Here is a 27,694-nt window from a genome sequence, read left to right on the forward strand (position 1 = left end):
CTGAACCACTCCTCCATATTTGGAAGATGGGCTTCATTTATAAAGAGAACTCATGGTGAAACCCCCAACAGGTCACCATTCTATCTCAAGGTAAGATGTGAGGACAATGGCTGTGCAGAGACACAAAGCCCTACCTAGGTTGGTGTGGCTTGCAGCCTGGACTCAATCATTTCCTTTATTTCCTTCCTCAGGACCCTACCACCTCAGTCAACCCAGGAGGGATTATAAAGGTAAGAGCAGTTTACAATATGGACATCAACAGTTTTTTTGGGGGGGAAATTAGCCTTCATGGAGCTGTTATACAGAATACAGACTTCTGTTAATCTGTACCTACAACTGTTTTTTGCAGACAAGGTGAAAAATGGGTGATGCTGCCATGGCAGAGTTTGGGGCAGCAGCTCCATATCTGAGGAAGTCAGATAAGGAGCGCCTGGAGGCCCAAACTCGTCCGTTTGACATGAAGAAGGAGTGTTTTGTCCCTGACCCTGAAGAGGAATATGTGAAGGCTTCCATCACCAGCCGAGAGGGAGACAAAGTCACCGCTGACACTGAGAAAGGAAAGGTCAGTGAGCTGGATGCAACTGTTACCCTGACACAGACACGAAAGATTCTCATTTGCTGTTTCGGTTGTAGTGCACTGATGCAGCAAACCCTCACAAAATCATGGAAATAATGTATATTGTGAACACCTGTCTCTATTTTCAGACTGTCACAGTGAAGGAGTGTGACGTCCACCCTCAGAACCCGCCAAAGTTTGACAAAATTGAAGACATGGCGATGTTCACCTTCCTTCACGAACCAGCTGTGCTGTTTAACCTCAAAGAGCGTTACGCAGCATGGATGATCTACGTGAGTTAAAGATATTAAAGAGATACATGAGGCAGAGAGTGTAACCCACTGACTCTAAAACTGCACACTGTACGCCCACGGAATGATGCTGCTTTAAAGTGTCCGGTCTTTGTTTTTGTAGACCTACTCCGGGCTGTTCTGTGTGACTGTCAACCCCTACAAGTGGCTGCCAGTCTACAACCAAGAGGTGGTTGTAGCTTATAGAGGAAAGAAGAGGAGTGAAGCTCCTCCTCACATCTTCTCCATCTCTGACAATGCGTATCAATACATGCTCACTGGTAATTTACCTTTGTTTCATGAAGTATGCTCACAATAGGCTGAGGAAATCAGTAAGAAATCAAGCAGAAATAAATGATCTTCTCTGTTCTTTTTCAGACAGGGAAAACCAGTCTATTCTTATCACGTAAGTCTCTTTTTCAGTGTATAAACATTTTTCGATCAATTTTAAAAATTTTCAATGAAAATTTGAATATTAAAAAAAACAAATGTCCAAATCTAAATTGATGTATACATTACAACTGTGACTTTCATTTTTGTTGATGGAACAAGTTACGGGCGACATGAAAAGCAAAACTATTTGATTTGTGTCTTCAGTGGAGAATCAGGAGCTGGGAAGACTGTCAACACCAAGAGAGTCATCCAGTACTTTGCCAGCATTGCAGCTGGAGGAGGAAAAAAGGATGCAAGCTCTGATAAGAAGGTTAGAGAGCTGAATTTACAAGAAATACAAGCTGTCAGTTCTGTACTGTTTAGCATGTTTTAACTGTGTTGCGTCACTGAACTTTCTCAGGGTACTCTGGAGGATCAAATCATCCAGGCTAATCCTGCTTTGGAGGCATTTGGGAACGCAAAAACGATCAGAAATGACAACTCTTCCAGATTTGTAAGCTTCTAAATGTAACACGTCTCTAAGTTCGTCGGTGTATGGTATGCATCGTCAAATGAGATTAAAAACTGTTCTGCAATACTTCTCAGGGTAAATTCATCCGAATTCACTTTGCGGCAAGCGGGAAGTTGGCCTCAGCAGACATTGAGACATGTGAGTGGTGAATTCTCCGTAAATTCCTCTGTCTTGTTCACATGTTCACTGTGGTCCTTGCTCCGCCTACATGTTGCAAATGTCTTTGCAGATCTGCTGGAGAAGTCCCGTGTAACCTTTCAGCTTAAGGCTGAGAGGGATTACCACATCTTCTACCAGATTCTGTCTCAGAAGAAACCCGAGCTGCTTGGTAAATCACTGTTCTGATGACAACTTGGAATTCTAACACCGCTGTATCACCAGACTGTAAAATTAAGAATGTCCTCTTTCTCTTTACAGAGATGCTGCTTATCACCAACAATCCTTATGACTACGCCTTCATCTCCCAAGGAGAGACCACAGTAGCCTCTATTAATGATGCTGAAGAGCTGATGGCAACTGATGTGAGTAGAAATGCTACGAAATGTATTTAAGTAATCATTGCAATATGTGTAATATGGGTGATTAAATGTGTTCTGTGTTTGTAACCACACAGATATTTGTGTTTTTATTCAACAGACAAATTTCAGCGATTAGAGAACAGTAAGGTATTAAACATCTGGTCTTAAAATTTTGCAATAGTCTAACAAAAAGATGGTTAAATCGAAAATAAAGGTGGCTCTTTATAAAGTAATCCTCTTCTGCATCCTATTGGAAAAAAATACATATATATATTAATGAAGAGTATGGGCTGTTTTTGCAATTTATGGAGGGAGGATCCATTTTTAGGTGCAAGGCATTGCTGGCATTTTTAGTTTTGGTAAATCTGGAGCTCAAGTGGGTGTAGCTGCAGATATGAAAGCTTTCAAAGTTGAAGATCCAATGACGATTATGCGGGGTGTTAGATCCTGTAACTCAGCATCTGTGCGCATATATGTAATGAAGTAACAAAACAAGCCTAGTGAGGAATTTCTTAACACAATGTATGCACTGACTCAAATTATTTTTGACAGCCGGATTCATCTGATTCAAACATTTTGGAATTTCTCTGACGGGAAAACCCATTACAGTCTACAAGCTGCCACCCAGCCCACTCACGTATACTTTTAACGTTGATGTCAGTTGTAACCGAGTACCACTGAGTCCCAATGATGTCTGGATTAGATCCGATGTCAAGATGTCCGTCACGGTTTAATGTGGGATGCTGGTGGAATACACGGCCTTATCCCCCCGGATCTCACTTGTCACTCGGCAGAGGAGATCCAGGGGATAAGGTAGCATGAAGAAAAAAAAACCTCAGAGACATGAGAAACTGTAAGCCCCCCCTATTCTCTTTCAGGACGCCTTTGATGTGCTGGGCTTCACCCAAGAGGAGAAAAACGGCATTTACAAGCTGACCGGGGCCATCATGCACTACGGAAACATGAAGTTCAAGCAGAAGCAGCGAGAGGAGCAGGCAGAGGCTGACGGCACCGAAGGTAGGCGACCCTGCCACCTGCTGCTTAACAAACAGAACAATTCTTTTTGAGGAATCAGTCATTTAATGTCAACTGTTTGACATTTTTCCTCAGATGCTGATAAAGTGGCATATCTGATGGGCCTGAACTCTGCTGACCTGATCAAAGGTCTCTGTCACCCAAGAGTCAAAGTAGGAAACGAGTGGGTCACCAAGGGACAGAATGTACAACAGGTGGGGGAAAGAAACTGCAGCTTAGTTTCCCTCGATGCGTTGAACATAGCTATCCCGTTTTTACAACAACCAAAGATGTTAAAGTATATAGTGCTTTCTTTCTTCCTTTTTTTTAGGTGTACTATGCTATTGGTGCACTGTCTAAGGCAGTGTACGAGAAGATGTTCTTGTGGATGGTGGTGAGAATCAACCATTCCCTGGACACCAAGCAGCCACGACAATACTTCATCGGTGTGCTGGACATTGCTGGATTTGAGATCTTTGATGTGGGTAGCACTGCTTTATGCTTCAATAATCTGTATTCTCAGGTTTAAATCAACATTTTAGCACACTTACTGCTGTAACTAAAGAAGATGGTCTCTCTCTTGTCACTTTTCAGTTCAACACCTTTGAGCAGCTCTGCATCAACTTCACCAATGAAAAACTGCAACAGTTTTTCAACCATCACATGTTTGTGCTGGAGCAAGAGGAGTACAAGAAGGAGGGGATTGAATGGACTTTCATTGATTTTGGTATGGATCTGCAGGCCTGCATTGACCTGATTGAAAAGGTGAGATGATGAAATGCTCACAACAATAATGTCACATTATTTTTGTTTTCTCAATAAACAAAACAAAAAAACTCTAATTTCTTTCCCCATAGCCCATGGGCATCATGTCCATCCTTGAAGAGGAGTGCATGTTCCCCAAAGCATCTGATGCCACCTTCAAAGCGAAGCTCTACGACAACCACCTGGGAAAATCCAACAACTTCCAGAAGCCCAGAATCGTCAAAGGAAAACCAGAGGCTCATTTCGCCCTGGTTCACTACGCTGGAACTGTTGATTATAACATCAACAACTGGCTGGTGAAGAACAAGGACCCTCTGAATGAGACCGTTGTTGGACTCTACCAGAAGTCGAATCTGAAGCTTCTGTCTTTCTTGTTTGCTGGATATGCTGGAGCTGATTCAGGTATTTTAACATTCAGGAGTAAAATATAGTAGGAATGTAAATCAAATAATATAATTTTGATACAGACACTTTGCAATTTTAATGTATTCTCTTTATCTAAAGTCACTAGAATTTAGCTTTTGTATTGTAAAGCGGTCTGTTGATAAATTTTGATCATCTCTATTTAGCTCAGGATGGTGGTAAAGGCAAAGGTGGGAGCAAGAAGAAAGGTTCATCCTTCCAAACTGTATCAGCTTTGCACAGGGTGAGATATATGTTGTGCTTGATCACACACATAAAATATGTACATACGTTTCTGTAAAACACTAATAACAACTCAAGACACAAGGAAAACAAAAACTAAAAATGATTAATAATTCACCAGAAAAGAACAAAACAAATTCAGCTCACATTAAACACAAACAATTTATGCAAGTTATTTGTGGAAAACTTTACAGGAGAATCTGAACAAGCTGATGACCAATCTGAGGTCCACTCACCCTCACTTTGTGCGCTGCATCATCCCCAACGAGACCAAGACTCCTGGGGCCATGGAGAACCCTCTGGTCATGCACCAGCTGCGCTGTAACGGCGTGCTGGAAGGCATCAGGATCTGCAGAAAGGGATTCCCCAACAGGATCCTCTACGGAGATTTCAAGCAGAGGTACTATCTTAGGTCAATTAATGTGTTAATTCAGATTATTTAAGGTACTGTTTTTAAATGTTTTTATGTTTTTCCAGATATCGCATCCTGAATCCTGCTGCCATCCCTGACGGCCAGTTTATTGACAGCAAGAAGGGAGCTGAGAAACTTCTTGGGTCTTTGGATATTGATCACAATCAATACAAATTTGGTCACACAAAGGTAAAAAAAAATTAACACAAGATGACAGAGATGCTTCATCCTGCTTCAAAACTGAATAATCATGACGCTCAAACCCCTGCGTTTAACACCTGTTGGAAATGTGTGCTCCTGAAAGGTGTTCTTCAAAGCTGGTCTTCTTGGACAACTGGAGGAGATGAGGGATGACCGTTTGTCACTTATCATCACTGGAATCCAGGCCAGGTCAAGGGGTCTGCTTGCAAGAGTGGAGTTCCAGAAGATTGTGGAGAGGAGGTCAGGCTTAACAAAACCTAAAACCGGCACAAAAAAGTTTTCTTGATAAGTTTGTAGTAATGATCGGTTTACTATTCACAGGGATGCACTTCTTGTGATCCAGTGGAACATCCGTGCCTTCATGGGAGTCAAAAATTGGCCCTGGATGAAGCTCTACTTCAAGATCAAGCCTCTGCTGAGATCTGCTGAGGCAGAAAAGGAGATGGCCAACATGAAGGAAGAATTCCTGAAGTTGAAGGAGGCTTATGCAAAGTCTGAAGCTCGTAGAAAGGAGCTTGAGGAGAAAATGGTCTCTCTTCTCCAAGAGAAGAACGACTTGCAGCTTCAAGTCCAAGCAGTAAGTCTCAATGAGAACGCTACAACAGTTAAATGTGAAAACACAACACTACAATGCACAAGATGTTAAAATTGTTGACATTGCTGCATTTCAGGAGCAAGATAATCTTTCAGATGCTGAGGAGAGATGTGAGGGGCTGATCAAGCACAAAATTCAAATGGAAGCAAAAGCCAAGGAGCTGTCTGAGAGATTGGAGGACGAGGAGGAGATAAATGCTGAACTGACTGCCAAGAAAAGGAAGTTAGAGGACGAGTGCTCCGAGTTAAAGAAAGACATCGATGACTTGGAGCTGACTCTGGCTAAAGTGGAGAAAGAGAAGCACGCCACTGAAAACAAGGTAGTGCAACTGCTTGACTGCAGACAAAAGGCAATGTCCAATGTCTGACAAGAAAGACTCTTAATTAACTATAATGAAATTTACAGGTGAAGAACCTGGTTGAGGAGATGGCAGCTCTGGATGAAATCATCGCCAAGCTGACCAAAGAAAAGAAAGCCTTGCAGGAAGCTCATCAGCAAACACTGGACGACCTGCAGAGTGAAGAAGACAAAGTCAACACTCTGACCAAGGCCAAGACCAAGCTGGAACAGCAAGTTGACGATGTAAGGACTCAAATATAAGTCATCTATATCTTTCTTTTTCTGAAGCCATTCAGTGACCTTCTCATGTTCTTTTATATTCATGTAATATCATTCAACTTTACGCTATGCCGTTCAGCTTGAGGGTTCTCTGGAGCAAGAGAAGAAAGTCAGGATGGACTTGGAGAGAGCAAAAAGGAAGCTGGAAGGAGACTTAAAACTGACCCAGGAGAGTCTCATGGACTTAGAGAATGACAAACAGCAACTTGAAGAGCACTTGAAAAAGTATGTACTTAATTTTATAACCAGCATATTCAACAAAGCTCCTGAAATGAGCAGATATATCCTGGTGTTCTAACTTGTGATATATCACCACAGGAAAGACTTCGAAGTAAGTCAGCTCAATAACAAAATTGAGGATGAGCAGGCCATCGCCATTCAGCTTCAAAAGAAACTGAAAGAGCTTCAGGTAATACACTTCATATATACAGTATTTTAAAACCGGTCAAGCAAGTGAGAGAAAGCAAAATAACTAATAGTAATTTTGCCTTCAAAGGCCCGCATTGAGGAGCTGGAGGAAGAGCTGGAAGCAGAGCGAGCTGCTCGAGCCAAGGTGGAGAAGCAGAGGGCAGATCTGGCCAGAGAGCTGGAGGAGATCAGCGAGAGGCTGGAGGAGGCCGGAGGAGCAACGGCCGCTCAGATTGAGATGAACAAGAAGAGGGAGGCTGAGTTTCAGAAGCTCCGCAGAGACCTTGAAGAGGCCACTCTGCAGCATGAATCTACGGCCGCCACCCTCAGGAAGAAACAAGCCGACAGCGTTGCTGACCTGGGAGAGCAGATCGATAACCTGCAGAGAGTCAAGCAGAAACTGGAGAAGGAGAAGAGCGAGCTCCGGCTGGAGCTGGACGACGTGGTCTCCAACATGGAACATATTGTGAAGACAAAAGTGAGCCCAAACTTGTCTGAACTTCCATTATCTTGCCATTGTTGATATGGAGAGGCCAGTATCACACGCTAATGATGTGACTGATCTGTTTTCAGACCAACCTGGAGAAAACATGCAGAACTCTTGAAGATCAAATGAATGAATACAAGACCAAGTTTGAGGAGGCTCAACGCTCCCTTAATGACTTCAATATGCAAAAAGCAAAGCTTCAAACTGAGAATGGTAAATGAATCATTTAGTGCAAATCCTACATTTTGGTATAAAGATGGATGATGGATCATTCTGTATTTTTCCAAACCCCAGGTGAGCTCTCAAGGCAGCTTGAAGAAAAGGACTCATTGGTGTCCCAACTGACCAGAGGAAAAATGTCCTACACTCAACAGATTGAAGACCTGAAGAGACAGCTGGAAGAGGAGACCAAGGTTCACTCCCCTCAGAAACATTGCCAGATGACACTCAGCAGTCGTTTCTGTGAAAGGATCCCTCATTAACCATGTGTTGTTTTCACAGGCAAAGAGCGCTCTGGCCCATGCAGTGCAGTCTGCTCGCCACGACTGTGACCTCCTCAGGGAGCAGTATGAGGAGGAGCAGGAGGCCAAAGCTGAGCTGCAGCGTGGCATGTCCAAAGCCAATACTGAGGTGGCTCAGTGGAGAACCAAGTATGAGACTGATGCCATCCAGAGGACCGAGGAACTGGAGGAGGCCAAGTGAGTCCCCTGCTGAATTCACACTGGCGTTCTCAGCATTAAAGCACATCAAAGCTGCATTCTTTGCATGAATCTTAGCCACAACACTGCACACAATTAATGATATACTTTCTAATTCCTGAGACTTTTGACTTCGTCTGGCAGATCAGCTTTTTGTTTGTGTTATGTTCCGACTAAAATGTAAGACGAACAAAAAGTTTGTCTGTTTGATGAATCAGCAGCCAGTCATAGTGGTTCACATTATTACAATAACAACCTCAACGCCAGCAGGAGTAATTGAACAATGTCAATAATTATTCTTTAAGGAAAAAGCTGGCTCAGCGTCTGCAGGATGCTGAGGAGGCTGTGGAAGCAGTGAATGCTAAATGCTCCTCTCTGGAGAAGACCAAACACAGACTGCAGAATGAGATTGAAGATCTCATGGTGGATGTAGAGAGGTCTAATGCTGCTGCTGCTGCTCTGGACAAGAAGCAAAGAAACTTTGATAAGGTGAAGTACTGTGAAATATTTGTTATCAGCAAAGGTTTGGGATGACGTTGTATTTTTGAAAATATACAATTTTTTGGTTTATGCATCTTGAAGCTCCTGAAGGGCTACATGAATTGCAGGAATCTTAAATGATTATCTTGAGGACAACAAGACTAATTAAAAGTAATGAAAAAATACGTGGTGGCATTAAAACTCTAGAATACCTCCTCAGGGAGTAATTATCATAATTCATGGTATAGTGAGAAAGTTTACTATGCTTGTTTAGTATAAACATCCCTGTTGTTCACAACAGTGAGCTTTCCAAAGCTGTATTACTTTCTCCATCTACTCGTTATTAAACAAATGCTCTTATCACGGTCATTCCACTGCAGGTCCTGTCTGAGTGGAAGCAAAAGTATGAAGAATCTCAGTGTGAGCTGGAGAGCTCCCAAAAGGAAGCCAGGGCTCTGAGCACGGAGCTCTTCAAACTGAAGAACTCCTACGAGGAGGCTCTGGATCATCTGGAGACCATGAAGAGAGAGAACAAGAACTTGCAGGGTAAAATCTACTGAGGGTCTTTATGAACAGGCACATATTGTCTGAACATGTTTAAACCAACTTTGATGTATTTCTTGTTGTTCAACAGAGGAAATTTCTGACCTAACTGAGCAACTTGGTGAGGGTGGAAAAAGTATCCATGAACTGGAGAAGTTACGAAAACAACTGGAACAGGAGAAGAGTGAAATCCAGTCAGCCCTCGAGGAAGCTGAGGTGCTGAGCCTTATTTATGAATGATGCTCTGAAGATTCAAACACTTGTTACATTAACTATGTGTACCCGATCTATCAGGCCTCCCTGGAGCACGAAGAAGGGAAGATTCTCAGAGCCCAGCTTGAGTTCAACCAGATTAAAGCTGATATTGAACGCAAACTGGCTGAGAAAGATGAAGAGATGGAGCAGAGCAAGAGGAACCAGCAGAGAACAATAGACAACCTGCAGACCTCCCTTGAAGCCGAATGTCGCAGCAGGAATGAGGCGATGCGCCTGAAAAAGAAAATGGAGGGAGACCTCAACGAGATGGAGATCCAGCTGAGCCAGGCCAACAGGCAGGCGGCCGAGGCCCAGAAACAACTGAAGGCTGTCCATGCACATCTCAAGGTAAACTTTAAACCCCAAAAAAAAAAAAAAAAGAAAAGAAAAAAGGCATATTTCCATTTCATTTCATGTAAACTTTGTTGAGTATAAACACTAATGTGGCTGTTTTCCTCTTAAGGACTGCCAAATTCAGCTGGATGAGTCTGTTCGTGCAAATGATGATCTCAAAGAGAACATTGCCATCGTTGAGAGACGCAACAACCTGCTTCAGGCTGAATTAGAGGAACTGAGAGCTGCTCTGGAGCAAACGGAGAGAAGTCGCAAACTTGCTGAGCAAGAGCTGCTGGATGTCAGCGAGAGGGTGCAGCTCCTGCACTCACAGGTGAGACCAATTCGTTTGTCACAACCTTTACATAACACAAAGATCTCAAAACTCATACAATAACTTTTCTTAAATTTTCTTTCTCATATCCATCTAGAACACTGGGTTGATCAACCAGAAGAAGAAACTTGAGAATGATGCTTCTCAGCTTCAAACTGAAGTCGAGGAAGCAGTGCAGGAGTGTAGGAATGCAGAGGAGAAGGCCAAAAAGGCCATCACTGACGCTGCCATGATGGCAGAGGAGCTGAAGAAAGAGCAGGACACCAGCTCTCACCTGGAGCGCATGAAGAAGAACATGGAGCAAACCATCAAGGACCTGCAGCACCGTCTGGATGAAGCTGAACAGATCGCCATGAAGGGAGGCAAGAAGCAGGTGCAGAAGCTGGAGGCCCGGGTGAGTGTGTCTACTGGACCGAACAACGCAGTCTGGCCACAGTGACGGTGAAGTCCGTATAAAAAAGATAGACATGCAGCCCTGAAATCATACTGGAATTTTATTTTCTGCTGTTTTCAGGTGAGGGAGCTTGAGAATGAGGTTGAGTCGGAGCAAAAGAAGAGCAGCGAAGCAGTGAAAGGAATACGCAAATATGAGAGGCGCATTAAGGAACTCACATATCAGGTGAATTTCTTGTATTTTTACCCCCATCCCTTTAACTAATATGCCAAGTTATGTTTATTTCTATTTAATACAACTTCCACGCACTGAAGTCCTGTTATCACTCTAATTTTTGTCAATATTCCCTCAAAGTTGAAGAAAAGGCTGGTGAAAATACTTCTTAATTTCTTCTCAGACTGAAGAAGACCGCAAGAATGTTTTGCGTCTTCAGGATTTGGTTGACAAACTGCAGATGAAAGTCAAAGCCTACAAGAGGTCTGCTGAGGAAGCTGTAAGTATGAGCTGGTAAAGCAGCATCTTGATGAGTCTTTAAAGCTGATGTGTTTTTATTACTTCAGCGCTCTTCCATTGGAAAAGATTCTATCATTGCTTCTTTTGGATCTTACAGGAAGAGCAGGCCAATACTCATCTGACCAAGTTCCGTAAGCTGCAGCACGAGCTGGACGAGGCTGAGGAGCGAGCCGACATCGCTGAGTCTCAGGTCAACAAGATGCGGGCCAAGAGCCGCGACGTGGGGTCAAAGGTAAAACGCTCCTCTACACACACCTTTACAATCATGCACCTTTTTTTTTTTTTTTTTAACTCATCACTCCAATTCTAATTGAAATAGAATTTATTCTAATCAGTTTCAATTCAACCATAAAAAATAAAAAAATATTAGGAGACAATAACTTTTCAGAGACGGAGAACTAAAAAAACGAGACCAGACTTTGTAACAGATCGTTTTTATTTGGAGTTTTAATATATTTGTGAGTTGTGTTATTGCAGTTTGACAAGTTAGTTGAAATTCAAGCCAACAACACAACATTTAATTGATTTGGAAAATTTACTGCATTGATTAAAGAGTTGATAACAAAATCATGAGTTATTGAAATGAGGGTGACGGTGTTGATAGACTGTATCTCCTGAGTCAAAACAGGAACAGCTCACAGTTAGCTGGTCAACTACGTACATCAGGATAAATATTCTTTTCTTATTATTTATTATTTATTTGATTTTTTTATTGCATATAACTCCAGACAACGTGTTAATGTATAACTCAGTTCATGTTAAGTGTCAGTTACAAACTATTTCTAGTTTCTCATTGTCCTTCATGCAGTAAGACTGTAACTTACCTGCATTTCTAATTCAGCTGCTAGAAAAGACCCAGTCGAGTTCATTAAGCTGTGATAAAAACTGTCATACATCTTGATTCATTGTGGTTCTTCGCATCAATACCACTTTTGATCATCCAAATCATTTTACAGTACATACAATTTAAAAAAAAAAAGTTATGTCAAGGCCAATTGGTCTTAGTGAGTGGATCATGTCTGTTTTAAAGCAAAAAACAACAATATAGTATTTGTACATTTCAGAACATGATTTACCTGGAGTGAATTGTTTTGTGTGACATGTGGTGGGTGTTGCTGGTCCTCTGTCACTCATCCCTCTCTAACTGTCTACTCTCTTATCATTCTTCATCACAGAAAGGGCTAGATGAGGAGTGAAACTCTCAGAAGGCCACCTCAGACCTTTGGGATCTCCTGTGGTGTAGTCCCTTCTGTCTCCAAAGTAACTCTGTAGAATAAAGCAAAATGCATTCAAAATAATGTGTACAGTCCTCATTTATTTAAAAAGTATACAGCATTACGCTGAACACACACATGTTCAAGGTATACCTGTCATTTTGTACACATGCCAATGTGTTGAAAATAGCCAGTTTAAGTGAAGTGAAGGGATCTAGTGATATCTTACCACCTCCTCATATGTAAGGGAGAATCTACTGTAGCCGGAATATGTAGACAGCATAGCACAGTAGACAAGAACCATTTCCTGTTCCTGCATGAAGGCTTTATTTTAGAACAGTAGTAGTTATTTGTTAGAGTTGAACACTCTGCTGTACTCTTCCTATGAATGGCGTTTTGAACGTTACCATTTAAGCATTACTGTCTTAGGACTAAACATGTTCCCTAACATCCAGACTGTAGAGAATCTTACTGCAACTAACTGACCAGATTTCAGCCTCACCTGCAAAGTCTTAACTGCTCTGCAAAATGTGATGATCCAGCCATGTTCACAAACAAACAACAGCAGACCCATTTAAAGGACACAAGTAAATGGAAAGTTAGTTAGCCTTTTTATTTTCCACTGTCTCTTTCCCAGAACTAGTAACTCATTTTTCAACAATGAACATGATGTGCTCTCAAGTTATTGTCCCATCCACAGTTATCTCTCTTAATAAACTGACAATAGAAGCTATTTGGCAGGCTGAGTTATCAGTGACAGGGCCAGCACTCACTTCTCCTTGATAACTAGTAGAAAGACCTTCATAGCTAAATTATTCAATAGTATGCAATAAAACAGTCAAATTTCTGATAGAAACAGTCCAAACAGCAGCTACTTATGCTTTTTGAAAATTTAAGTGACATATCTAATGCTTTTGGAGTGGCTGGTCAAATCAAAACCATTGCTAAGATTCTATTTCATCATGAAAGTTGCTCAGCAAAGCAGAGATGTCCGTTTTTTACAGGAGCTGGATTTAAAAATCCGAACCTTCAACTGCTTGTTTTAGATCAGTGTTATTTAAACATAAAGTACATCAGCTGAAATTGGTGCACTGGAGTGTAAAATCTGGGCTGCAGTTACAAGGTTGCAAAGGGGGAGAGAGAATATGAACTTCATATTTACCTTGTCCTAGAATTACTTCTAATTTGTTGAGGTTAAATTTGAACCTTTTCCTCAAGCATCCCTTGGTACAAGAACAAAGTGAAACATTTGGTGTTCTCATTCAAAGGTCAGCATGCCCTCATTTTTATTTTTTGTTGTTGTTGTTTTTTTGCTTCTTTTTCCTGATTGGTTCCACCTGAGACTGGAGGCTGGATATGACCACTAAACTAGGATGAGTTTGACTCCTCTGTGTCTGAACTGAAGTGCTGAACTGTACACAAACATTACCAGCTTCTTCTGAAAAAATAACACCAAGGTTTGTAGATATGAGAATAATTGTTTCATGTGACTGAAATGTTTATCTTAAAATTATATATTTTTCATGAAAAGTGACTCATGGTGGTCTAAATATCTTTTAGATTTAGGGACAAGTGATTGAGCATTTCCAAATCTAGCATCACTAGATGGAGACAAATAACAAAATTACAAAAACTATGTTAATTTAAAGAAGACCCTCTTTAGAAGAACATATTTTTTGTAATTTTGTTACAATTGTTGTATTTTTGTATTAATTGTTTGTTACTCAGTCATGATGAATAATAAATGTAAAAACAGACTATTATGCCATTAAACATTATGAAAGTTGAACATCATCTGTTTTTATGTCAGACCGAAGCAACAACTTTAATAGATTGCAAAAGTCTCCATTACAATGAACTGAAGTTGCTAATAATTTAACCACTGCTGTGGAAAAATTGATTAAGACTCCAGGTAACTGATTCAGAGTGAGCTTCATGAAAATAAGCATCAACTTCAGGAGATTATTCATTTGGTTCTGTAATAAACATGTTACAGTGGAACACAGTGAAAACATTGCAATTTTGCATATTACACTATTTTTTTCTTATATTGCACTATTTTCTGTTGAATTTCACTTTGTTTGCATGCTACATCTATTTATTTGCACTCTGAGAGAAGCAGCTCTCCAGCTCTCTTTTACATTGTATGATGGCAATAAAAGGCTATTCTAATTTTGCCTATTTTTCTGAAATTGTGAATTACATGCTGGCATTGTAACAGTAGCAGTTTTATGGTTGAGAACAACATTCTGTTATATCTTAAAGTACGGTGTCTGCTTAAACAGAATCATAAGAGTTTCATGCAGTCAGAGGAGAAAATGCTACTGAACGCATGTTAAGACGTAGGAAACAAATACATTTGTGATATGCTTACCGTACCTCATACATCTGAAGCCACTCGAAAGACGGACAGAAGCACACCAATCCGGATGGTCCGAATGGGGGAGGCTGCAGATCTCGGTGACCCTTGTCTGGCACCATAAACAGACTTTGATCTCGAGCCTTTGAGCCTCGAAGATTTCTGACATCTGTGGAGAGAATACAATGCACTAATTGAATTGCACAGTATTACTCTGTCATCCTAATTTTAACACTAACCAAACTCTCAAATCCACGGCTCTGTTCACCTTCCTACCGACTCTTTCAGGCCACACAGGTTTTTTAATGCCGTTACCTTCGTGCCCCACGCTTCAGTGCGTCAACTGTTTAGCACCTTTGGCTGTCTTGTTTTGAAAGGCTTCGGTAATATTTAGCACACACAACCACCACCAACAGCATGTTAGGTGACACCATATGTTCTTTTTCCATCCAAGAATAACTGGCCTCAACTCAAAAGAGAAAAGAATGATCGCCAGGAAGGGGCCATGAAACACACCAAGATATCCAGAGGGATTTAGACAGCTGACAATGAGAGTGACTCCAACAATGCGAATGCAAATTCTCCACAACTCTCAAAGGGTTCAGAGGAACAATGTTCAGCTACACACGCACACGCACACACACACTCACACACAGAAAGATGACAGTGAAGGTCATTACACTGTAGGAAAAACTGAGTGTGCTCATGTCTTCAACTAAATCTATTTTCTCCTCATGTGGTTAGAAACGGTGTCAGTAACAGTGATGAAGCAGAACGCCTTGAATCCAAACTATGGTGAAATAAATATATAAAACTAAAACTTGTGGTGGGTCTTGATCAATAGTTTTCAACCTGGGGTCTACATCTACCTTGTAGAGATGGGCACAAAACTTCATTCAGTTTAGAAATCCGAAGTTCAAAACACAATCCCTTTTTTTTGGCAAATCAAAGCCCATTGAGAGTTGTGCAGCAATTTTTAGAGAAAAAATGCAGATCAGTCGGTAAAATAAAGGTCTTCACATGTACTTTTTAGTGCAGTGCACCTGCTGTCCTCATCCATCCTGCCTTCAGAGAATAGAGTTGTTCTGCAGTGCTGCCCTTGACAATCCAAGAGAAAAAAAATCCGGACAAGAATTTCACAGGGTTATCTTTGTCCTCAAGGACAAAGGAAAGGGGACAATGCCGTGACGACACCATGAGACACAGGGCGTCAACTTAACCATGAAGTGATGAGTGATAACTGACCACTGTTCTGTGAATTTAACTCCCAGTTCCTGACCTGAACCTTCGCTTGACGACAGCTGTGGCCGTTTGTGACTTTGATCGTGCCTCAGATACCCCTGTCACTTCACATGACTGACACAACTGCAAAGTTATCTTTTTGATAAGGAATCTTAACAACACGTTAGGCACAAAGCACAAAGCGAAGAGCAAATTAATCTCATTAGGTCAGTCATCTGATTTGCCCGTTGTCCTCTTGGGATTGAAAAAACAGACACGGAACTGAAAAGGTGTTGAAAGGATGGAAGCCACCGGGGAGAAAAGCATATAGGTATTTTCCTGTCCCTTTCACTTCACTTTAACAACGGCTTGTTAATAACTTCAGCAAGTTTAGATACTGAGAAAAAAAAATACATAGAAAGAAATTGAAGACGATCGCCACAATCCTGCTACGAGTTGTCAGTCTGGGTACTTTTCATATGAAGAAAAAAATACAAGAAAGAAAAGGGAAACAGCAGCAAATAGAAGAAGCTGAATTCGAAGTGGAACATATGGAATTACACTCAATGTTAACTCAAACACATCTACTGCTAGAAGGAGATGTTCAAAGCTGGCTCGCGCCTATTATTATTTATATCAATAAAATAAAATGTCATTTGATATCAAGCCTGTCCCTGAACCCCACCTCTTGCCCTCCCCCTTCTTTGTATTATGCATTGTTGGCACCTCGTCTGTCACAGGGTGAAAGCAACAAATAGCTGTTGTACATCCTGCCCAATTAGGAGAACGCTTTTTCAATGTGTAATCTTTCTCAAAAGATTCTTCCCATATTTGGTGGATAAAGTACCTTTATTAACAGCGGGAGGACTGCAGTCAGTGACGTGCCTCAAAGCTCCTTTGGTAAAAGGCTGAGTGTCAAAGGTAAGTAAAACACTGCAATATCTGGACAGGGCTTACGTTTTACAGAGAACTGTTGTGACCTGGTCGCACTGGTACAAGTTATTCTTATTCACAATGCGCATCTCTTCTCATCTGTATTGCGCCCTTGGCTGGAGGTGAGGAATAATGTTTTAGTTTATGTTTGCACAGGAAGACCTTCAGTGAAACTGGTGGATTTTCTGGAGTTCAGCCCTCCCAAGGTAAAAGCCATCTTGACTTCTCTCCCCAAAGTCACTAACCTGTGTGTTTGTGTGTCTAAACTACAGAACAGTTTAAATTACATAATTCTTTTCATCCATCTTCTATAAGTAGATGATACATGCCATGGTTTGGGGGCCTGAACTGGATCTTATTTGACCTTGGATCAAAAGCGGGGCAGACCCTCGGCACTGTCTCTAATAACAGGGCGAATATAAGTGGATTAACAATCACTCACCTAAATATAGTAGCAACATAATTACCAATAAACCCAACAGACATGTCTCTGGATTATGGAAAGGAGCTAAAGTATCAGTAGAAAAACTAACAAGGGACAGAAAAAAACATGGAGACTCGACTCAGAAAGACCAAATCTGAAACCTGAATGTTCTCTCAATAAGACGACAAGTGATAATGACTGCACCTCAGCGTTGACTAACATAATTAACATTGATTCCACTTGAAAATAATTGACTAAGACAATGACAAAAACATTTGAATATATTTGCATCACTCTGGTTCCTTGTCATGAAAGGACAAATATGTTGAAATATCAACAGGTTTAAAAATGGGGGACGCTGCCATGGCAGAGTTTGGGGCTGCTGCTCCTTTTTTAAGAAAGTCAGACAGGGAGCGCCTGGAGGCCCAGACTCGCCCCTTTGACATGAAGAAGGAGTGTTTCGTCCCAGACCCTGAGGTTGAATACGTGAAAGCATCCATCACAAGTCGTGATGGCAGCAAAGTTACTGCTGAGACCGAGTTTGGAAAGGTAAAGAAATATTGGGCTGTGGTGGAAAATGTCCATGTGCATGTATCTTAACGGGTGCTGCCTTGCTGAGTTTGACTGCAACATGTGTTATTTTCTTTCTTTAGACTGTCACAGTAAATGACAGTGACGTCCACCCTCAGAACCCGCCAAAGTTTGATAAAATTGAAGACATGGCAATGTTCACCTTCCTCCATGAACCAGCTGTGCTGTTCAACCTCAAAGAGCGTTACGCAGCATGGATGATCTACGTGAGTCAGACGATTAATTTAAAGTTTTTCTTCACTTTCTAAGTATCATCAATTATTTGCAATCCTTCTGCTATTCTTCTCTTCACATGTCAGACCTACTCTGGGCTGTTCTGTGTGACTGTCAACCCCTACAAGTGGCTGCCAGTCTACAACCAAGAGGTGGTTGTAGCTTATAGAGGAAAGAAGAGGAGTGAAGCTCCTCCTCACATCTTCTCCATCTCTGACAATGCGTATCAATACATGCTGGCAGGTACAACATACACAAGCACTCATTCCTGACATCAAAACATTATTCTTCAATCTGGTGATATCTTACTTTGCTTTTCTATTGACAGACAGAGAAAACCAGTCAATCCTAATCACGTAAGTCATATCAACAACTGAATCTTCACAGCAGTCAGATCTCAAATGTCTCAGTACAAACCTGTTCTTCTCTTCTCTCACTCAGTGGGGAATCAGGAGCTGGGAAGACTGTCAACACCAAGCGTGTCATTCAGTACTTTGCCAGCATTGCTGCTGTCCCAAGTGGGAAGAAAGACGCAGCAGCTGAAAAGAAGGTTGCAATTACTCATGAAATCATGAATATTTAAAAGTCATGAGTTTTATGATGTTTTATGATAGATGTTGAACTGAAAAATCTTGAACCCGATCCTATAATTTAAAGGTGTATTTTTATTCAACAAAATCAGGGTACCCTGGAGGATCAAATCATCCAGGCCAACCCTGCTCTGGAGGCTTTTGGGAATGCCAAGACCATCAGGAATGACAACTCATCCCGTTTTGTGAGTTTCTGTGGAACTGCAATTGTATTTTTTTTAAGTTGAGCTGCACTGACTAAAAAGTGGCTGTAAAACTTGTAGGGCAAATTCATCCGTATTCACTTTGACAACCGAGGGAAGTTGGCCTCAGCTGACATTGAAACATGTAAGTAACAGCATTTCTGTAAAAAACCTGAAAGTGGCCTCTCTTATCTGTGTCCCAAAATAAACACTCCTATCCTCCAACAGATCTTCTGGAAAAATCTCGTGTGACCTACCAGCTCAAAGCTGAGAGGGATTACCACATTTTCTACCAGATCCTGTCTCAGGTGAAGCCTGAACTACTGGGTGAGTATAAAGTACTCATATGATACTTGTGGAATCAAACGATGGACATAGATGTACTTTACTGATACATATTTTCCAATTGGTTTTAGAGATGCTGCTCATCACCAACAACCCCTATGACTACGCCTTCATCTCCCAGGGAGAGACCACAGTGGCCTCCATCAATGACTCAGAGGAGCTGATGGCTACTGATGTGAGCTAAGCTTTGATTCAAACAGAAAACCACTGTGAATCAATTAACTGACAAACTAAGAAAATACTGAAATCACACTTTTGATTTTGAATTAGGACGCGTTTGATGTGCTGGGCTTCACCCAAGAAGAGAAGAACAGCATTTATAAGCTGACTGGTGCTATCATGCATTATGGTAACATGAAGTTTAAGCAAAAACAGAGGGAGGAGCAGGCAGAGGCTGAAGGCACCGAAGGTAAGAGATGCAGTTTCATATAAGAGAACAGAGTTAGCGTACAGGATGAGTCCCCCCCCACAAGAACTACAAACATTCTTATGTTTAAGTGTTAAAGGTCAAAGAGAAAAACAAAATAGCTGAGAAGATGCCGTATGTCATATCTTAGACTGTATGAATATGTGACTGAAATGTTTCCTCTCCATTCCTCAGATGCTGATAAAGTGGCATATCTGATGGGCCTGAACTCTGCTGACCTGATCAAAGGTCTCTGTCACCCAAGAGTCAAAGTGGGAAACGAGTGGGTCACCAAGGGACAAAATGTTGCCCAGGTACAGCTGATGGAAGCTCCATGGTGGCCATAGAAACGAATAAAACTCAAAATACACTTTAAAAAATTTAACTAATTGTCTCTTTTCTCAAGGTGTACTATGCTGTTGGTGCGCTGTCGAAGGCAGTGTATGAAAAGATGTTTCTGTGGATGGTACTGAGAATCAACAACTCCCTGGACACCAAGCAGCCCCGCCAGTACTTTATTGGTGTGCTGGATATCGCTGGGTTTGAGATCTTTGAGGTGAGCTTTTAAAGAATACTAAATCTCTTAAAAGTATTACATTGCTGTTTTGGTTTAAGCTAATTCTGATTGCAATGTGGCTCATTTCATTATAGTTCAACACCTTTGAGCAGCTCTGCATCAACTTCACCAATGAAAAACTGCAACAGTTTTTCAACCATCACATGTTTGTGCTGGAGCAAGAGGAGTACAAGAAGGAGGGGATTGAATGGACTTTCATTGATTTTGGTATGGATCTGCAGGCCTGCATCGACCTGATTGAAAAGGTGAGACAACAAATCATTACATGTTCAAAAATAAGAACGGCTTCTTTTCAGCCAAATTGTATTTTCCTCCTCAGCCCATGGGCATCATGTCCATCCTTGAAGAGGAGTGCATGTTCCCCAAAGCATCCGACACCACCTTCAAAGCGAAGCTCTATGACAACCACCTGGGAAAATCCAGCAACTTCCAGAAGCCCAGAATTGTCAAAGGAAAACCAGAGGCTCATTTCGCCCTGGTTCACTACGCTGGAACTGTTGATTATAACATCAACAACTGGCTGGTGAAGAACAAGGACCCTCTGAATGAGACTGTTGTTGGACTTTTCCAGAAGTCGACTATGAAACTACTCGCAACATTGTTTGCAAACTACGCTGGAGCTGATTCAGGTCTGTTCTAAATAACATTGACTTGGAATTGCATTTTAGTCTGGAAAAAAATCTATTCTAATAAGAACACAGACTGTTTGGATCTTCTTATATAAAAGTTAAAGACATATTTCTCTGATATTTATTTTAGCCCAAGAATCTGGTGGAAAGGGTAAAGGAGGCTCCAAAAAGAAAGGATCATCCTTCCAAACTGTATCAGCGTTACACAGGGTAAGATCAAAATAATGTTGTTTGTGATACAACAACAACATGTTATTTCCAGATGTGAGAGCCGTAGTTTTTCATTCACAGTAATAGGAACAATCCTTTCTCTCCACTGTCAGGAAAACCTGAACAAGCTGATGACCAACCTGAGGTCCACTCACCCTCACTTTGTGCGCTGCATCATCCCCAACGAGACCAAGACTCCTGGGGCCATGGAGAACCCTCTGGTCATGCACCAGCTGCGCTGTAACGGCGTGCTGGAAGGCATCAGGATCTGCAGAAAGGGATTCCCCAACAGGATCCTCTACGGAGATTTCAAGCAGAGGTGGCTGTCAGAGACAAAAGTGTTAGACATGCAAAACTATGTTTCATCGACTTAATTACATTGTCTCACCACCTTACATTGAAATATGTCTGACATGTATTAAATATTGTGTTAAGTACTGCGGTATTGAAAATGTGTTGATATTTTTTCCTTAATTGCTATCATGGTTACATCATGCAGTGATTTATATGAATTTAATTTACTTTACCATGAGGTTTTCATCTTATTGATGCATTTTCCCAAAAGTTTTTTTTTCCAATTCTGTTTTTAGGTGAGCATAATTTAATGGTATGTAACTTGAAATTATTGAAATAAATAAAATTGCCTTTTAATTTCCATTAAAGATATCGCATTTTAAACCCAAGTGCAATCCCTGAGGGACAGTTCATCGATAACAAGAAGGCTTCAGAGAAGCTTTTGGGCTCTTTGGACATAGATCACAACCAGTACAAACTGGGACACACCAAGGTAACTATTTGAGACTAATTTTTGGAGTGTATTTCAGCATCTTGCATTGTACTGACTTCTACTGATCTCACCAGGTGTTCTTCAAAGCTGGGTTGCTTGGTCTGCTGGAAGAGATGCGAGATGACCGCTTGGCTCTAATCATCACCAGGATCCAGGCTCGATCTCGAGGTGTTCTGGCAAGAATTGAATACCAGAAGATTGTGGAACGAAGGTAGTGCACATCCGACACTGTGAAGCATTTTTGAGTGAGAATCAGGCATATCTCAAAATGCAGCGATTTTAAAATAATGGTCAGTAATGTCCATAAAATGAAAAGAACAGTTTATAATATTATTGGGTGGGTTTCGAATAAAACAGACTTCTAAAATTCTAAAATGAAAAACTGAAAAACAAACAAAAAACACTGTATTTTGAATTCAGTCTAAAGGTTGATTTTAGCAATGTTCTTATCTGCTGTATACAGGGATGCTCTGCTTGTAATCCAGTGGAACATCCGTGCCTTCATGGGGGTCAAAAATTGGCCCTGGATGAAGCTCTACTTCAAGATCAAGCCTCTCCTGAAATCAGCAGAGACTGAGAAGGAGATGGCCAACATGAAGGAGGAGTTTACCAAACTCAAAGAGGCTTTTGCAAAGTCAGAAGCCCGCAAGAAAGAACTGGAGGAAAAAATGGTCTCTCTGCTCCAAGAGAAGAACGACCTGCAGCTCCAGCTTCAAGCTGTAGGTTTAAAGACCTCAATTGTGCCTACAAAATGTATTTGTGCGTGCACTGGCACACAATTTTGTAATGCTATGCCTTTCAAATGAACACAGGAACAAGACAACCTGGGTGATGCTGAAGAAAGATGTGAGGGGTTGATCAAAAGCAAGATTCAGCTGGAGGCTAAAATCAAAGAGCTGACAGAGAGGTTGGAAGATGAGGAGGAGATGAATGCAGAGTTGACAGCGAAGAAGAGAAAGCTGGAGGACGAGTGCTCTGAGCTCAAGAAAGACATCGATGACTTGGAGTTAACTCTCGCAAAAGTGGAGAAAGAGAAACATGCCACTGAGAACAAGGTATAAATAAACATTGGCTTGGAAAATGTTTCTGATGCTGCACAAATTGCTGTGAAACATCTACAATTTCACTGGCTTTAGGTGAAGAACCTGGTGGAGGAGATGGCAGCTCAGGACGAAATCATCGCCAAGCTGACCAAAGAAAAGAAAGCCTTGCAGGAAGCTCATCAGCAAACACTGGACGACCTGCAGAGTGAAGAAGACAAAGTCAACACTCTGACCAAGGCCAAGACCAAGCTGGAACAGCAAGTCGATGATGTAAGGAAATTACATGATCAGACTTTTTATTGAGTCATTTTTAAGTAAAACATGCAGTTAAACATGTTGATTATTACTGCCCTCAGCTTGAAGGATCCTTAGAACAAGAAAAGAAAGTTCGCATGGACCTTGAGAGAGCAAAGCGAAAGCTTGAAGGAGACCTGAAATTAGCTCAGGAGAGCCTCATGGATTTGGAAAACGACAAGCAGCAACTTGAAGAGAGGCTGAAAAAGTATTCATGGGAATTTCTATTTGGAAACCTTTAAAACATATATTTAAAATATCTGCTGGCTGGTGTATTCAACTTTTTATTCCTTTACAGGAAAGATTTTGAAATGAGTCAATTAAATGGAAAAATAGAAGATGAACAAGTAATGAATGCCCAGCTCCAGAAGAAACTGAAGGAGTTGCAGGTAATACCTTCAACGGTAATGGATACACAGGCAAATAACAGACTGCCATCCAAAATCATATTTCTAAATGTTTTTTTTTTCTTTCAATCTGCTTTTCTCAAATGTTGGCCTAGGCCCGCATTGAGGAGCTGGAGGAAGAGCTGGAAGCAGAGCGAGCTGCTCGAGCCAAGGTGGAGAAGCAGAGGGCAGATCTGGCCAGAGAGCTGGAGGAGATCAGCGAGAGGCTGGAGGAGGCCGGAGGAGCAACATCTGCTCAGATTGAGATGAACAAGAAGAGGGAGGCTGAGTTTCTGAAGCTCCGCAGAGACCTTGAAGAGGCCACTCTGCAGCATGAATCTACGGCCGCCACCCTCAGGAAGAAACAAGCCGACAGCGTCGCTGACCTGGGAGAGCAGATCGATAACCTGCAGAGAGTCAAGCAGAAACTGGAGAAGGAGAAGAGCGAGCTCCGGCTGGAGCTGGACGACGTGGTCTCCAACATGGAACAAGTTGTCAAGGCCAAGGTGAACTACTTTCATAGATTTCTTTTTTCTTAAGAGGATTAAAATATCTTATCACTGCTGAGAGGTGTGTGTGATTTGCAATGACAAACATTTGTGTTTCCAGAACAATTTGGAGAAAATGTGCAGGTCGCTGGAAGACCAGATGAATGAATACAAAACAAAGTCAGAAGAGGGACAGCGCACCATTAATGACTTCAGCATGCAGAAAGCAAAGCTTCAAACTGAGAATGGTACACAGATGACCAAAGCACAACATTTTATTTATGCCTGAATGGAAGATTCATTTTTATCTTCTGGTTAATCAGGTGAACTTACAAGGCAGCTTGAGGAAAAGGACTCCCTGGTGTCTCAACTCACCAGAGGAAAACAGTCCTACACTCAACAAATCGAAGACCTGAAAAGACAACTGGAGGAGGAAGTCAAGGTAGTTCACAAATCTCAATGACACCTTGCAAGCAAGTGAAAAACAAAGGACTGTCTATTGAATATGGTGTCATTGTAGGCCAAGAACGCTCTGGCCCATGCAGTGCAGTCTGCTCGCCACGACTGTGACCTCCTCAGGGAGCAGTATGAGGAGGAGCAGGAGGCCAAAGCTGAGCTGCAGCGTGGCATGTCCAAAGCCAACTCAGAGGTGGCTCAGTGGAGAACCAAGTACGAAACTGATGCCATCCAGAGGACCGAGGAACTGGAGGAGGCCAAGTGAGTAAAATATCTTGAAATAAACCACTGGGGAACGCTTAAAATGAACTAACCCTCACCCATTCACTTTATATCCAGAAAGAAGCTGGCTCAGCGTCTGCAGGATGCTGAGGAGGCTGTGGAAGCAGTGAATGCTAAATGCTCCTCTCTGGAGAAGACCAAACACAGACTGCAGAATGAGATTGAAGATCTCATGGTGGATGTAGAGAGGTCTAATGCTGCTGCTGCTGCTCTGGACAAGAAGCAAAGAAACTTTGACAAAGTATGATGTGTGATGAAGTACATACAAACAGGAAAATAAAAAAGAATCTAATTTAAACTGTCTTTCAGATCCTGGCAGAATGGAAACAGAAGTATGAAGAGTCTCAAACAGAGCTGGAGGGCGCTCAAAAGGATGCCAGATCTCTGAGCACTGAACTTTTCAAACTGAAGAATTCTTATGAAGAATCTCTTGAACATCTGGAGACCATGAAGAGAGAGAACAAGAACCTTCAGGGTCAGTTCAGATTTAAAGTTTTTTTTTAAAACCAATATATTTAACTTTAGTGGACATTACACTGGATGTGTGTTGCTTTATGACTTTCAGAGGAAATATCTGACCTCACTGAACAAATTGGAGAGAATGGAAAGAGCATTCATGAGCTTGAGAAGATTCGAAAACAGCTGGAACAGGAGAAGTCTGATATACAGACAGCTCTGGAGGAGGCAGAGGTATGCTGACATTACTGAGAGAGAAATTTTCTCATTTGAATTTTCTCTGTAGAAGATATGAACAACAACATTCTTGAATTGCTAGGCTTCACTGGAGCACGAGGAAGGGAAGATTCTCAGAGTCCAGCTGGAGTTCAACCAGATTAAGGCTGAAATTGAGCGTAAGCTTGCAGAGAAAGACGAGGAGATGGAGCAAGCAAAGAGAAACCAACAACGAATTGTGGACACTCTGCAGAGCTCATTGGACGCTGAGACTCGCAGCAGAAATGAGGCCCAGCGTCTGAAAAAGAAAATGGAGGGAGACCTCAATGAGATGGAGATCCAGCTGAGCCAGGCCAACAGGCAGGCGGCCGAGGCCCAGAAACAACTGAAGGCTGTCCATGCACATCTCAAGGTTATTTTTTTTCATTACTAAGAATCCTGTCCTAGCTACATCAGACTTATAGTAATTTGGGTTTTTATTCTTCAGGACACTCAACTCCACCTCGATGAATCTCTTCGAGCCAATGATGACATGAAAGAGAACATCGCCATCGTCGAAAGACGCAGCAACCTGCTTCAGGCCGAAGTGGAAGAACTGAGAGCTGCTCTGGAGCAAACGGAGAGAAGCCGCAAACTTGCTGAGCAAGAGCTGCTGGATGTCAGCGAGAGGGTGCAGCTCCTGCACTCACAGGTGGGGCAGAACTCTTGATAAACACATGCAGATTTGTTTCATGTACTTTCACACTGAGATTATTTACTTTTGAAAACAGAACACCAGCCTCATAAACCAGAAAAAGAAGCTGGAGGCTGATACAACCCAGCTTCAGTCAGAAGTGGAGGATGCTGTGCAGGAGTGTAGGAATGCAGAGGAGAAGGCCAAAAAGGCCATCACTGACGCTGCCATGATGGCAGAGGAGCTGAAGAAAGAGCAGGACACCAGCTCTCACCTGGAGCGCATGAAGAAGAACATGGAGCAAACCATCAAGGACCTGCAGCACCGTCTGGATGAAGCTGAACAGATCGCCATGAAGGGAGGCAAGAAGCAGGTGCAGAAGCTGGAGGCCCGGGTGAGTACATGTCGGCCCATAAATTCTTTACATTGTTAAAATTATTAACATAAATCAGTTTTTAAGAAACTACCGTATACATAATTATCTTGTTGCAGGTGAAGGAGCTTGAAAATGAGGTGGAAAGTGAGCAGAAAAAGTCCAGTGAAACTCTGAAGGGCATCAGAAAGTATGAAAGACGCATTAAGGAACTGACTTATCAGGTAGCTGTCAGTCGTGGCAATATCTGTCATGCTGTGACAACTACAATGAAAATTAAAGCTTTATTGGATTTTATTTTGTGCCATTTAGACCGAGGAGGATCGTAAGAATCTCGCACGCCTCCAAGATCTTGTGGACAAATTGCAGCTCAAGGTCAAATCCTACAAGAAATCAGCAGAGGATGCTGTAAGTTTCTTCAATATTATCACACTTGAAAACAACCTAATTCTTTTTTTAAGCTGACTTGATGCTGCTTGTGTCCTTGAAGGAGGAGCAAGCAAACAATAACCTCACCAAGTTCCGTAAGCTTCAACATGAGCTGGATGAAGCTGAGGAGAGAGCCGACATCGCCGAGTCTCAGGTCAACAAGCTTCGTGCGAAGACCCGCGACGTGGGGTCAAAGGTAATATGGACATGGACGTAGTCCTGAATATTGATTTTCATCAAGCTTCATTTTGTTCTCAGCAGCACTGTACCCTTCTAATACTAAAGATTCTCAATCAAACCTTCCATAATGTGTAGTTTCAATGCAGAATCCCTATCAAGTGCTTGAAAGAGTTCATCCTCTAAAGCAAACAAAACCTGACTCATGTTTTCTTCTCTTTGTTTCAGAAAGGACTTGATGAAGAATAAAGTTCTTTGAAAATTGCATCTCTGAGACACGGTTTCGCCTCTGCCACGGTGTCTCCCTAAGCATGGGTTTTTGTTCAGTAGAATAAATTTTATGTGCATCTGAAAAAAGCCTCCTGATGTTTTATTGATTAAAAAACCCCGATGAAGATGGATGATCAAAATCAATGTAAAAATGAAAACATTATTCCTATGAAGTAAATCATAAAATGACAACAGACAACAGTAATTCTATCATCACAGAGGTAGTGAAATAATGCTAATGATTTATTAATGCGTTTCACAAATATCATGGGCATGCATCTCATACTCGTGTACGTTTACTCAGAGTGGATTACAAACAAATCTACAACATCAAATACAGAATATGACTCTGTAAATTTTTTTAAATTGCTTTCTTGTTCCAATATAATTCACCATTCCATCACCTTCGGCAGCATTCAGAAGCTTTTCCACATTCAACTTATGTCATTTACGTCAATTAAACAGGAGAGGGCGCTCTTTTATCCCATAACAAGCTGGATAAGAAGA

At 41.6% G+C, this 27,694-nt stretch overlaps 2 protein-coding genes and 1 long non-coding RNA gene across 3 annotated transcripts; 2 read left to right on the forward strand and 1 right to left on the reverse strand.

Annotated features, from left to right (window-relative positions):
- Window positions 1-77: 77 nt before the first annotated feature.
- LOC115404844 (myosin-7) lies at window positions 78-12,258 on the forward strand. Its single transcript, XM_030114179.1, has 39 exons — window positions 78-90; window positions 192-230; window positions 350-562; window positions 706-849; window positions 971-1,127; window positions 1,225-1,252; window positions 1,444-1,549; window positions 1,640-1,732; window positions 1,825-1,888; window positions 1,980-2,078; window positions 2,168-2,271; window positions 3,147-3,285; window positions 3,379-3,497; window positions 3,614-3,763; window positions 3,877-4,047; window positions 4,140-4,449; window positions 4,617-4,693; window positions 4,887-5,092; window positions 5,170-5,293; window positions 5,409-5,545; window positions 5,627-5,882; window positions 5,977-6,219; window positions 6,306-6,482; window positions 6,598-6,743; window positions 6,837-6,927; window positions 7,015-7,404; window positions 7,500-7,626; window positions 7,708-7,826; window positions 7,915-8,111; window positions 8,417-8,600; window positions 8,972-9,137; window positions 9,226-9,350; window positions 9,429-9,737; window positions 9,853-10,056; window positions 10,154-10,450; window positions 10,571-10,675; window positions 10,848-10,943; window positions 11,061-11,195; window positions 12,139-12,258. The coding sequence occupies exons 3-39, from the start codon at window positions 362-364 to the stop codon at window positions 12,157-12,159; spliced, it is 5,817 nt and encodes a 1,938-aa protein (XP_029970039.1). The 5' UTR covers window positions 78-90; window positions 192-230; window positions 350-361; the 3' UTR covers window positions 12,160-12,258.
- On the reverse strand, window positions 11,397-21,811 carry LOC115404845 (uncharacterized). The gene is made up of 4 exons (XR_003933379.1): window positions 21,716-21,811; window positions 21,013-21,155; window positions 14,557-14,705; window positions 11,397-12,229 (listed from the first exon to the last, which is right to left on the reverse strand). It is a non-coding gene; the product is annotated as an uncharacterized LOC115404845 (long non-coding RNA).
- LOC115404841 (myosin-7-like) lies at window positions 17,463-27,275 on the forward strand. The gene is made up of 37 exons (XM_030114175.1): window positions 17,463-17,663; window positions 17,768-17,911; window positions 18,005-18,161; window positions 18,247-18,274; window positions 18,360-18,468; window positions 18,601-18,693; window positions 18,772-18,835; window positions 18,919-19,017; window positions 19,107-19,210; window positions 19,306-19,444; window positions 19,637-19,755; window positions 19,848-19,997; window positions 20,093-20,263; window positions 20,338-20,647; window positions 20,778-20,857; window positions 20,971-21,176; window positions 21,521-21,644; window positions 21,719-21,855; window positions 22,108-22,363; window positions 22,457-22,699; window positions 22,781-22,957; window positions 23,044-23,189; window positions 23,280-23,370; window positions 23,484-23,873; window positions 23,977-24,103; window positions 24,179-24,297; window positions 24,376-24,572; window positions 24,651-24,834; window positions 24,903-25,068; window positions 25,159-25,283; window positions 25,369-25,677; window positions 25,753-25,956; window positions 26,036-26,332; window positions 26,431-26,535; window positions 26,624-26,719; window positions 26,802-26,936; window positions 27,146-27,275. Exons 1-37 carry the CDS (start codon window positions 17,463-17,465, stop codon window positions 27,164-27,166), a joined length of 5,823 nt encoding a protein of 1,940 aa, XP_029970035.1. The 3' UTR covers window positions 27,167-27,275.
- Window positions 27,276-27,694: the final 419 nt, after the last annotated feature.

The sequence above is a fragment of the Salarias fasciatus genome, chromosome 18, assembly GCF_902148845.1.
Source record: "Salarias fasciatus chromosome 18, fSalaFa1.1, whole genome shotgun sequence".
NCBI classification, from domain to species: Eukaryota; Metazoa; Chordata; class Actinopteri; order Blenniiformes; family Blenniidae; genus Salarias; species Salarias fasciatus.